At 34.3% G+C, this 12,644-nt stretch overlaps 1 protein-coding gene and 1 long non-coding RNA gene across 25 annotated transcripts; one reads left to right on the top strand and one right to left on the bottom strand.

The window, feature by feature from the left end:
- Nucleotides 1–2,494: 2,494 nt before the first annotated feature.
- On the top strand, nucleotides 2,495–4,803 carry LOC110889429 (cyclin-B2-4). 23 transcript variants are annotated; one of them, XM_035979526.1, is made up of 8 exons: nucleotides 2,505–2,643; nucleotides 2,718–2,878; nucleotides 2,943–3,050; nucleotides 3,138–3,309; nucleotides 3,412–3,477; nucleotides 3,558–3,599; nucleotides 4,401–4,478; nucleotides 4,558–4,803. In XM_035979526.1, the coding sequence occupies exons 4-8, from the start codon at nucleotides 3,268–3,270 to the stop codon at nucleotides 4,729–4,731; spliced, it is 402 nt and encodes a 133-aa protein (XP_035835419.1). In that variant the 5' UTR covers nucleotides 2,505–2,643; nucleotides 2,718–2,878; nucleotides 2,943–3,050; nucleotides 3,138–3,267; the 3' UTR covers nucleotides 4,732–4,803. The 23 variants fall into 23 exon arrangements, 19 of the variants coding, with proteins under 19 accessions (XP_021992651.1, XP_035835419.1, XP_035835420.1 ...); XM_035979527.1 differs by having other exon boundaries at nucleotides 3,164–3,309; XM_035979528.1 differs by having other exon boundaries at nucleotides 3,179–3,309.
- A 901-nt stretch (nucleotides 4,804–5,704) lies between these two features.
- On the bottom strand, nucleotides 5,705–7,857 carry LOC110891703. 2 transcript variants are annotated; one of them, XR_004871953.1, is made up of 3 exons: nucleotides 7,247–7,857; nucleotides 6,482–6,838; nucleotides 5,705–6,386 (listed from the first exon to the last, which is right to left on the bottom strand). It is a non-coding gene; the product is annotated as an uncharacterized LOC110891703 (long non-coding RNA). The 2 variants fall into 2 exon arrangements; XR_002565495.2 differs by having other exon boundaries at nucleotides 6,482–6,521; nucleotides 6,680–7,857.
- Nucleotides 7,858–12,644: the final 4,787 nt, after the last annotated feature.

Below are 12,644 nucleotides of genomic sequence, written 5' to 3' on the forward strand. Positions count from 1 at the left end.
AACCGAACCCTCGACCAATATGTCATTAGCCAATACACTCATCACCATTGCACAAGTATATTATACAAAAATTGGACTTTGATATATCAATATGAGCTACATCTATACTATATTATAATGCATGAGAGAGGGGTATTTTAAGATACCCAAAAAATAAGAACTTTTCCCCCCTTTTATTTAGAGGAAATGGACTGTATCACCCTCAACTATGCAAAATTGGCCGATATCACGCTCAACTTTCAAGTTGGCTCCCACCACCCCCTACTCGACAACTTGGTGTCACTGTCACCCCTTCGTTAAAAAAACACTAACTGAGTTTGTTTATTTTGCTGATGTGGCTTTTTATCTGATGTGGCAAGGTGACGTGGCAAGGGACTTGTGAGGTGGACAGCTTACATGGACTCACCCTTTATAATCTCTATCTCTCTGTCTCTGTAAACATAACAAAAACCCTAATTCAACACAAAGTCACAAACACATATTCTCCAAATTGCAGAGGACCAGTTACCGGAATCCTCAAAGGCTATCTCGGCTTAAGCTCTGCCATCTTCACCGACATCTGCAAAGCACTCTTCAACAACGATCCAACACCGGCGAAGTTCCTCCGTCCTCCACCGCCGTCGAAGAAAAAACCAAATCTCGGTATTTCAACATCTTCAACGCTGTCGCCGTTATCATCGTCGTTTACCTCTTATTCTTCGACATCACAGGCGAAAACGGCACCACACTTTCTCAAATCCGGTCAGATCTGAAAATCCTAGTGGTGAGAAGGGGGAAGAAGGTGGTGGCTGAGTCGATGGCGGCGGTGGTCAGAAGGGGGGGAAGGAGGTGGTGGTGGTGTTGACGGTGGCGGCGGTGATCGAAAGTGCAGGCCGTGGTCTTTTAGATCTTGAACTGATCGAAAATGCAAGCCGTGGTCTTTTAGATCTGATTGTATAAAGTTGCGATTGATGAATGTTAGTGAAATACATACTGTCACTTTATAACAACAACAATTACATATCTTTCTTCACCAATTCTAAATCATTGCTGAATATTAGTGAAATACATACTGTCACTTTATAACATACTGTCACTGATCGAAAATTCCAATTTGTGTTGTTGCTGAAATATGCAAAGTAGAAGAAAGATTTTATAATTGTTGTTGTTATTCATCGATTAAATCTGCAGTGGTTGCTGCACTCGTATGCAACGTCACTGTGTTTCAGATCTAATGTTCACAATTCTCAACTTTTATGTTTAAAGTTTGGTTCTTGATGAAGATTTGAGGTTCTGATCTTGTTTCTTGATATGGGTGTTCTCTTTCTTGAAGAAATTGATCATCATACTCTGTTTTTGGATTGATTTAGCTTTTGTTTTGATCTGATCTGGATTTTGACCTTCAAACATTATTCCAACCGGAATAAAATGAGAATCCACATAGAGCGGTGCCGGTTACATCCAGCGGCAGTTAACGACACGTAAATGAAGGTTCTCAGGTGGCTGAGAGGTTGAATCGGAAAATATTGAATCGGACCACCACTGATTTAGGGTTTTTATTTAGTTACAGGAATGATGGTAAAGGGTGAGTCCACATAACCATGTCATGTTAGTAAAAATTGGCCACGTCAGCAAAAATTGGCCAGGTCAGCAAAAAAAACTAACCTCGTTAGTGTCTGGTTAACGACGGGGTGACACAGCAACCTAAGTGTCGAGTAGGGGGTGGTGGGAGCCAACTTGAAAGTTGAGCGTGATATCGGCCAATTTTGCATAGTTGAGGGTGATACAGTCCATTTCCCCTTTTATTTATAGAAAGACCCCTAAAATGAGGGTAGTTTGGTCTTTTAAACACTATTAATTTTTTAGCCCTTAAACTTTTACACTTAAATCCCTTAGGTTTAACAAAATTATAGATAATTAGTTACAATTCACCCCTACACAACAAACTTATAATTTTTTTACGTATTCTTACATATCTTATAAACTATATTGTTTAAAAAAAATCCAAAGATAGCATGACGACCTACACATTTTTGCCGACGTTTCGGTAGTTGTCTTGTTCAATATCAACGCACGGATTAAAATATACAAGTCGATAATGCTTTAATGTACAAGTAATTAAGGAAGAAAATAACAACTAATCTATACTATATTACAATGCATTAGGGATGAACATTTTAAGATACCCAAAAAAATAAGAACTTTTTCCCTCTTAATGTATCAACGTATGGATTAAAATGTACAAGTAGATGATGCATTAGTGTACAAGAGTCAAAGCCCGACGCACTTTTAGTTATTATCACAAATAAAATATAAAATATAAATTAAAAGCTTAAAACACTATCATTTTTAAAACTAAAACTATTGTTCAAATAATTAATTAAAAATTTAATTTACTGGTCAAATATCAACAAAAGTTACTACTTTAGAGGCAACAATTGATTAAAAATCTATTTTACAGATCAAATATCAACAAAAGTTCCTACTTTAAAGGCAACAAAATTAGATAAGGAGGAGAAATTTTTTTAAAATTTTAAACTCTAAATTATGTAGAGCGTATCAAGGGGAGAGATTCAAAATTCAAAATGAAATCTCCAAGTTCGGTTGGCACTCTCTCTCAAAAAACCCTGTATACTCCTCATAGACTAAATCCAGATCATCAAGGTATGGATTTCACCTATTTACATCTTAATTTCCCTTCTAATCAAGTGTTTTCTTCGTTTTCTTGCTATATCTAGGGCCACGGTGACAAAAAAAGAGAAAGAAAAGCAACAAATCTGGAGGGGATAAACTGATGTAAGTTGTTCATGTGAGGGTAAAGAGAGGGAAATTTTCATTGGACTATCTTTCGTTCTTCACATACATGAGATTCTATTTTGAGATTTTGAAGATTACACAGGTATGTCTTGCTTTTACAAGAACCCTAATTACAAAAGTTGTAGCTTTTGAGGTGATTGATGTAGGTGGCTGCAAAGATTTTGAATGGTAAGGAACCAGAGTTCTGCAAATGGGATGGTGATCTTTCACAATTGTTGTAAAATGTTAATGAGAAGTTGAACATGGTTGCTGAGGTAATTTTAGAGTCAAGATGAATTATTTTTTATTTTGACTTTTAAAGCACATATTACATCTGTTATCTTCGGTTGAATTTGCTTTAGATATGTACTTGATCTTGCAACTCTAGGATTTAAAATTGCAGTCGGAAGTTTTAACTTATCTCCAGATCGTGGACCTTCATAAAAAGCTTGATTTTTTGTTGAAGAATATGTAGCTGATTATCTAGGTTTGATGGATGGTTTATTTGAAGCAAATCAACGTAATGTCAAAAGGGTATATGATCAATAAAAGACATTATTGTTAAATATGGAGTTATATATATCATATTTGCAAGACAAACATGTTTCTATTTGATATTCACTTTTATTTGTGAAGGTAAATCACACCAGGGAGCTTCCTCAAAACAACAAAATGGTAGCCATACATACAGACAATCTTGATGTATAATTTAATTCTCTTTTTTGTTCATATTGTTAGTTTTGATATAATTTGTAATTTGTCTTTTTTTTTCTTTAAACCAGGTTCTTATCATGGATGTTGAAGCTCAGCCCATCATGATTCTGGTGAGTCGTTTTAGTTAGTTAAGGGTGGCAAAGTGGACTGGAAAAGGGTTTGTGCAAAGGTCAATTTTGGTTCCGTCGACCCACAAACACTAATTTGCAATATGTTTTCTCGGATGTTATAAAGAATAATGTTTTGAACATGATTAAACTGAAAGGCTATATTCATTTTGGGACAGTATGTTTTAAACATAATAATAGATAAATTGGTCCCTTTTCTAACACATTGTTTTATGTGCTTAATAATAATGGTGACCGTCAAGGATGGTGGGGGGGGGGTTTATAATGGTTTCGCCATTAAATTTAGATCGAACATGTGAAAATGGTAATACATGCAACCTCTTAAAGTGGCATTATTAATAAAACCAGATAATTACTATAAGGATAGTCTTTTTAATCATATATTATTGTCGGTGTGTCATCACTTAAAATGTAATTAAATGTGTTATTTGAGTAAAATATACAATTGTTTTTTGATCAATCCCAATTGACCCTACCTGACCTATTTTGACCATGAACTATACCAAAACTGACCCAAGATCCTTACCTAACCTGCCCTACGTGCCGCACCCATTTTGATCGGTTTACTTATGAACGGTTGGATTCGGGTTTTAGGAATCTGATAAGTGAGATTTCGAGTAAGTGTAATGCTAACAAGTTAAATGAATCAAATGAAAAGGGGTTGTGGTTTGAAGATCATTTAAACAGTGGTTTACAATTTATGGCATTCTGGCATATTAACTGCAAATTTGATTATTAGTCAGCAAATTTGATTCAACATTTTCCGTCTTGGTGTATGAGAAGATGAAGCTGAGAATCAGCCAGTGTATTCGTTCTCTGGAAATATCAGATGCAGATGCAGTGGTGGATGATCCTGATGATGTATGTGTCCATAAATATATTTAAATTAAATTTTGTTTTGAGATCATTAGATTGACTTTTTTTAGGAAAAAAATGATAGGAGGACGCTCGGATGGTGGATACTTTAAAGGAATTTGTTGTGAATATCGACGCTTGCGATGGTGGAAATCAACTTGCAATGGTTCAGTATGTTAAAGATCCTTATGCTAATTATAGAAAGATGGAGGTATACGGCTCCGTTGATTTAAAAAGTCAAACCATGCACATTACTTGATGCTAAAAATGTATGTTTTAATTTAATTAAAAATATTTTGGTTTCTTTTAGTGGCATTGCTACTTTGTGCCTTATGTGAATTTTTGTTGGCTTTGTTGCTCCTACCCCCCCCCCTCTTTCCACACACAATAAAAGTGGTGCCCCGTTCATTCTTTCTCCAAGTTTGATTGTGTTTTCTTGTAGTCAGATATCAGAAATGAAGGATTTCATCTATATCTCAAACAAGTTGAATAAAAAATAGTTAAATGGGTTGAAAATCACCAAAAGTTTCTTTTTTAAATGAATCCAATCTGTAAAACTTCTTAAACGACCACAATTCGTGATTTTGATTATTTTATTTTTTTGTGGACCAACCCATTACTTTTGTTGTATGCAATAATAATCCTTAAATTAGTGAAATGTTTTAAACCATATAGAATTATACGTAAGAAAAAATTACATTACATTATTCTTATTATACAATCTCATGTAACACGTGAGTCTATGACTAGAGCTTTTATTAAAGAGGATTTTTTTAAAGATAGTTATTTTTTTCTCTCCAAGAGCATTGACAGTGATAAAATTAACAAAAATCATAAAGGTCTCTTCCCTTTCATAAATACTAGTAGGGTGCCCGCGCGATGCGGCGGGGACGATACTTTGTATTGCGGCACTCGTTTCTGATAGTGACGTGGTATGGATAATACTTTTTTGTAAGAATAATGCATGTAAATTGCATTTTTTTCTCTCGTTAATCGATTTCATATCCATTCCATTGTTTCTACATGGTATTTGTTATTGTATTGGCCATCCATAAATGAGTATTTGAGAAAAAAAATATGGATTTTTTTTTTAAATTAAGGAGTTTATGAAATTTTGTCTAGTTTCCATTTTATGAAACCACGATTGTCCGGTTGAATAAAATGGTAAGAACAGACATTCAATTTAATAGCGAGACGATACAATTTATGTTTCATATCTAACAGGTTGCATGAATAACACAAATAGAACGGTTGTAACTCTGCTATATTGTTTACCTATAAAAATACATCATTTTTTTTAAATAATACACTTTTTTGTAAAGCTTTGTAAAATCATGATTTTCAAACAATTCATAGAATTAAAACAAGAAGCGGCTTGCCTACCTCCAAATACAAGAGTGGTTCATGCAATTGTTCCTAAATTTGTCAGATTTATGTGACTCCTCTTCACCTCCAGAAGAAACATCATTGCTAAAACCACCTTCCGCCAGTACACATGAACCCAAAAAAAATAATAACAATACCAGCAACTATAATTTAGGCACATAAACCACCAAATTCCCCAAAAATCCTCTTTCCATTGCCTCTAATAAACCATCAGCAACCTCTTGAATCTTGAAAAATACATAAATAAAAACAACAAAAACAATAACATTGAACCAGCAGAAAAATAACCTGTTCTGACCCAAACTCATTACCTAATTTGTACCCATAAACTAACCTCAAGACCTTCATAAGAAAGACATGCAAGATCACCTGCTTAAGCAATGTTTGACGTCATTTTGAAACCAGTACAAACAATGTGGTTGAACATATAGACATGAACAACTTAATTGTGACAACCTGTTGTGGTAGAGAAAAATTGGCAGGGTCGTTATATCCAGGCATTATCTTTATAGGAATACCTACAACAATCTGCATATAACTAAACATAATTAATATCTGGCTAACATATGATTACTGTTTTAAACAATTCGTTCAAGTAATTGTGTAAAAAAAACAACAATTACCATCTTTGCTCCGGGTTTTGCTTTACCATTAGCCTCAAACCTGACATAAACAACACGACTCGAATTATCAAAGCCTTGTCTTCCAAAGAAACATAAAAAGCAACAAACTTTAGTAAGAAGAAGATCTAATTCAACCACTTACTCTAAAATATTGATTAGCTATTTCGGAACTAAAAGGGTAGATATGTAAAGACTCACATGATTACCGACCATTCGAGGAGCAAGCTTAGTAGAGATCATAACAACACTCTGATAAACGTTATCTTTAAAAGCAAGTGAAACACCAATGTTAGCTGTAAATAAAGATTACCCAGAAAAAGATCTATCTAAATCCAGCATCAGATGCTTCAAATCAACCTGCAGTTCACAATTATTAAGAGCATGATAAACATCACCCTAACAGTTAATAACCAATAATATATACTCATATGAATCAAAGGGTACACAGAAGTTAAGTCAAACATTTTATCAAACACCTGATAAGCATACATTTAATATGCCGCATAAAGTCTACAAACACTATGACCAAATTTTCCGTACAGAAGCATAAACAAAGCAAAAGAAACAAAAATGAAACCCAAATCAAAAGTAAAGCTACACCTGGTAATATGAACAACACACATACATCACAAACCCAACAAAAAATAGAAACTTTAAATCCAAAAACTATGATAAATACATATATGAAATCGAAGCATACCAAATAAGTCTGTCCTTAATTGCTCAATAAACACGTCTTTCGATAGGACGAAAAAAGATACAAACCTGAAACCCAAATTCATGTCATCAATAATGACCATAAGGAAAGCCTAGCCACCATCAAGTCCGCCAATGATGAGGACCTGCAACACCATGGAATCGGAAACCCTAACCGGCCAAAACAAAATCATTAGTGGCAAATCTAAAAGAGGGAACACTTTATTGAGTTTTGTGTTGTCTCAGTCAACGGAAAAATCGTTTTGAGTCCTATCCGTCATCAGATCTGTTGATTACACCGCTGCTATTTATGGGTTCGTCATAATCTAACACCAGCACCGCTACATCTAACGCCGTCGCTGGATCTGAAAGCCTTGTAACTGCCATCGCCGTAGTTGGACCACACCGAACACCACAAGTAGCTGCTGCTGAAGTCATGGCAGTAGCGATTCTTGTCAAAACCCTAATTGTTGTCATCTGTTGTTGTCAATCTGGGCTCGCCGTTCACCATCGGCCGCAACTGCTAGAAAATTGGCTTCTCTCACTGGGTGTGCTCTCTCTCCCTCTCTATAAAGTATGTGCGTGTGAATTCTGAAGTCCCGCTCATGTTATTGTATCAAAGTTTTTTCTTATTTTGAATTTTGAAGTCCTGGTCATCTAATTGTATCACAGTCCCGTCCCGCGCGGCATTTTTTGTTAAGTTTTCAAAAAAAAAAATCTAATTGTATCATAAATCATTATAACTTTTACACTAATGCATTATCTACTTGTACCTTTTAATTCGCACGTCGATACTACACAAGCCAACTATCGAAACGTCTTAAAAAATGTGTAGGTCGTCATGTGGTCTTTGGATTTTTTTTAAACATTACATTTTATAAGATATGACAAAAATATGGAAAAGAATTATAAGTTTTTATTGTGGAGGGGAAAAAGTGTAACTAATTATCTATAGTTTTGTCAAAACTCAGGGATTTAAGTGTAATAAGTTTAGGGGCTAAAAAATAAATAGTGTTTAAAAGACCAAACTACCCTCATTTTAGGGGTCTTTCTATAAATAAAGGAGGGGAAAAGTTCTTATTTTTTGGGTATCTTAAAATACCCCTCCCTCATGCATTATAATATAGTATAGATTAGCATACATGCTTTGATATTTTAAGGCTCAAGTTGTTTTAAAGCTAACCCAACAAGAAAATTTTAGTTATAATTTTGGTTTAAAAGCCTAAGGCAAAGACATCGGTTAACTAACCGGATATTAATTATAACCAACCGTAACCAAGCGTATACGAACTATCTATAGCTAAGTATTTAATATTTCTATAAATATAATATATAATACTATCACACACCCCTACCTGTTAATATAAAATATATAATATATGAGATATATACAAATTTAACAAGTGTGATTTATGATTTTCTGATACTTTTTAAAGTTTTAATAAATATAACTGAGACGCACCGGCCGAATAAGATCTCTCCGTGAGCAGGTTTATCTCACATCATAAGTTGAAAAATTGTTCATTGAGAATTTATCCCATATCAAACGGATGGGAAAACATTGCTCGAAATCTTGCTTACAAAAGGATTGGAAAATAAGAAAAAAAAAAACTTAAAAATGCTCGAATCGACCCAATTTCCATAACATATTAACCAAAACCTAAGTAATCAAATCTGGCTAACTTTAACAATGCTCGAATTGACCCAATTTTCACAAAATTAACCAAAACCTAAATAATCAAAACTGGCTAACTTTTGAAATACTTTAGCTGAAAATTTTGGTTTTGATTATGGTTCTGCCTCAAAACCAAACCGAACCACTTCGTACACACATTAAAAATCACCAACCAAAGTGTTGTGTCCCCCGCTGCATCGCGCGGGCACCCTACTAGTATATATACACATAAATAGAATAAACAAAAAAAGTTAATTCGGTTCCATGATATAACCCATGGTTAACCCCTAGGTCTTTGAAGTTTGAACCTTTTACTTTACTACCAAATCCAGTTACCACTTTTTAAACCCTCCATACGACTTTTAGAACCTTAATACAAACAACTTATTTGTTCGTATAGCAAATGGCAAACGTGTTTTCTATGGCAAAATTACAATACTCTAGATCTTGACATCATACATTTGGGGCCCTTGGCCAACTACCTTGTCTTCATACTCAATCTTTTAAAGACACAGGTTAATGGACTCTGAACTTGTAGTATTAGGTGTTTATGTTCACCAAAAAGGTACACGGGTTCAAATCTCATATAATAAACAATAAGTGAATTTTAAATGTAAATTTTTAGAGGAGGTGTGTTTGTCATTAAATATATTGTTATAGAAATGATGGAATAAGATCAAATACAAACACTTATGTTTGTAAGAATCATAAGAACCAACACATAATTGACAAGTGTCCCTCAATAAAAAATTAGTTTAGGGGTAATTTAGACCTTTTCACCATATTTATTTATAACTAATTAAAAATAATTATTAAAACATCCCTAAATCCATGCAAGTTTAATTCAAATCAAAGTTTGATTTTTTTAACATATCCATGATCTAGTAACTCTTCATGATCGAACCAACCTGTAGGAACCACCACAAAAAATATAATCAGCACAACACTATATAATTAGCATAACATCCTTAATCGTTCTCCATTATCAGCACATCGTCCTCAATCGTTCTCTATTATCAACATAAACGGCATTAGCACAACATCCTCAATAGTTCTTCATTATCAGCACATCAGATGTGCTGATTATATCTACTTTTGGTGTTTGTTTGTATTATATTGTAATTAACACATAATTAGCACATTATCAGCACAATTATAAAACAACTTTTGGTAACTTTTTTAAAAGTTACTTTTATAAATAAAAAAGGGGAATTGGCCTGTAATAATCCCACCTAGACCTTATTGGCCATTAATAATCCCACCTCAGAATATTCCCCCCACCAGTCCCACCTTTCACCTATTTTTCCTACAATGGTCCCCCGTTAAAAAAACTTAACGGAGTTATGTTTTTTTTCCAAATTACAAACATATTTTTTAGGGCTTTTGCTCAGAACGATGATACGAGTCCATTGATGTAAAACTTAATTCGAAATTGTGCTCCAAGTGACTTGATTTTGGTTATAATTGGAAATTTAAACACCCGAATTGAAGCGTCGTTTTCATCATTTGGAGCACCGTTTCGAGACAAGTTTTACATCAATGGACTCGTATCGTCGTTCTAATCAAAAGCCCTAAAAATCTGTTTGTAATTTGGAAAAAAGCTTAACTCCGTTAAGTTTTTTTAACGGGGGACCATTGTAAGAAAAATAGGTGAAATGTAGGACTGGTGGGGGGAATATTCTGAGGTGGGATTATTAATAGCCAATAAGGTCTAGGTGGGATTATTACAGGCCAATTTCCCAATAAAAAAAAGGTATAGCAATATGGTACTCATATTAAAGATAAAAAAAAATATTTTATTTTATGGTATATTTTTTTTAAAAGATAATGAAGTATATAAAAGTTACTCTAGTTTAAAAAACCTTGGTGGAATTTGTATTTAATTGAAAATGGTCAAATGACTAGCAATTTTACGAAATTACCCCTAACTTTTTAAGACTAATTTTTAATTATAAGGGTTTTATTTATAATCAACCCCAACCGTTGATTTAAACTATCAATGTTTCAGATCTGTTCTTACGGTTCTTACAGTTAGTACTATTTGTACAGGATCTCAACCTAAAAATGATATAACGATAAGGGAAAATGTCATAAAAATGTAACCAAGTTTGTCTACTTGTAACATCCCGAAAATACAAAACTCTTAAATTCCAATTATATTACTAATAAATTAGTAAAATAAAATAACTAGGGATGGGACTAACCTAGTTAATTTATTACCTATGAGTAGTAAGAGTTAAAAAATGAGAAAAACTAAAGTTGAGGGACCAATTGTGTTTAAGTGTAAACTAAAAATACTAAAACAAAACAATTAACACCATTGTTTGGTGTTGTTGAGATCGACCAGGAGACAGGGGCGAACCCAAGCTCCCCTTCAAACTCTAGACTCTCTTAAATCATACAAATTGAAGGTCAAGATCTGTCCAAATCAAAATTCAAGCTGAGATTAGTGATCCTCATCACAAGAGGATTACAAGGTATGTAAAATTTGATGAAAACTCTCAACTTGAAATTCTCATAAATTCGGGAAATCTGAAATTTAGGGTTGCATGTTTGTTTTTATGATGGATTAAGAACAATATAGTGTCTAGGGACAAACCCTAGACAAATATGAGTTGAAATCATGTGTAATTTAGCAAAATCCATGAACACCCTTGTAGGTGATTAGTGGGTTATGTAGAAATTGATAATCACTAGGAAATTTGATGTTGTTCTAGTGTAAGTTGACAATTGTGAAGCGATTCCAGAATTATAGAAGCTAACAATCATGTAAAATGGTTGACTGATGTGAAATTAGGGCTAAGTGATAAGCTAGAGACTTGATATTTAATCATGTAAAAATCTGCCCATAAAGTGTTTGTGAAAATGCCTCAAAGAAGGCTTAAAACTGAAATTCAAAGTTAAAACGCATAATTATGATGTTTCGGTGTATTATGCGAATTATGATTTAAAGAGAGTTCTAAATATGTCATAAATGAACTCTATAGGAAAAGACGCAGGAGCGTCAAGCGGACAAGCGGGTGGCGAACCACGTTTGAAGGGCCTACTTTGAAGGTATGTAACTTAACTCGTTACATTGGGTAATTTAATAATTAGCATATGTGTAGTCGAATCTTAGAATAGAAGTTGAGCTGAATTAAAGCGATAATGTTCGCTATGTTGAATAATATATCAAGTAGTACAGACGCATAACGTTGGGTAATATCGAACGTACCGATTTCCATGCTTGAATCCCTGGCGTGTCTCCCTAGCTCCGGTGGGGAGCTTTCATCCTTGCGCCTGATTGTTTTTAGGGCAATATTTTCTGAAATGTTTTTTGCTTCCACAGTTAAAACAAGCTTGAGCACGTTTCTGTTTATTGCTCATTCTGCCTTGACAACTGTCATTGTCATTGTCCCCTTCGTGATTCTCACTACTGTCTTGGACCCCATTATCCCGTTCAGTATCTTGCCAACAAGTTTCATTAGGGTGCCCCCTCTTTCCACAGTTAGCACATTTTCCATATCTACATCGTCCGACATGATAACGTAAACAATTGTCGCACTTAGGTAGGATGCCTATGAAGTCTTTTCCCTTTTTGGCCTTCGTCTTGCTACTCCCCCGAGTAACCATCTTGAAATTTGCGAGCTTTCTCTTGTTATCCCTAGATGCCTCTATAGCAGTCTCCTTTTTCTCCTCCGCAGTGGAAAATTCTCCTCATCTAATTGCTTCTTCCATGAGTGCCACGCTTATGTTGATAGCCTCGGTGATCGTTGAAGGTTTAGATGTTGTTACCAGGCTTAGAATCTGAAG

Source organism: Helianthus annuus, chromosome 11, assembly GCF_002127325.2.
Source record: "Helianthus annuus cultivar XRQ/B chromosome 11, HanXRQr2.0-SUNRISE, whole genome shotgun sequence".
Taxonomy (NCBI): domain Eukaryota; kingdom Viridiplantae; phylum Streptophyta; class Magnoliopsida; order Asterales; family Asteraceae; genus Helianthus; species Helianthus annuus.

What these genes read in the sequence shown, in the direction of transcription:
- LOC110889429 (XM_022136946.2), top strand. Translation starts at nt 3,268, where the DNA reads ATGGATGGTTTATTTGAAGCAAATCAACGTAATGTCAAAAGG. An exon ending in ATCAACGTAATGTCAAAAGG is followed by an intron (nt 3,310 to 3,411) that starts GTATATGATCAA and finishes TTATTTGTGAAG; the next exon opens with GTAAATCACACCAGGGAGCT. An exon ending in TGGTGGATGATCCTGATGAT is followed by an intron (nt 4,479 to 4,557) that starts GTATGTGTCCAT and finishes AAAAAATGATAG; the next exon opens with GAGGACGCTCGGATGGTGGA.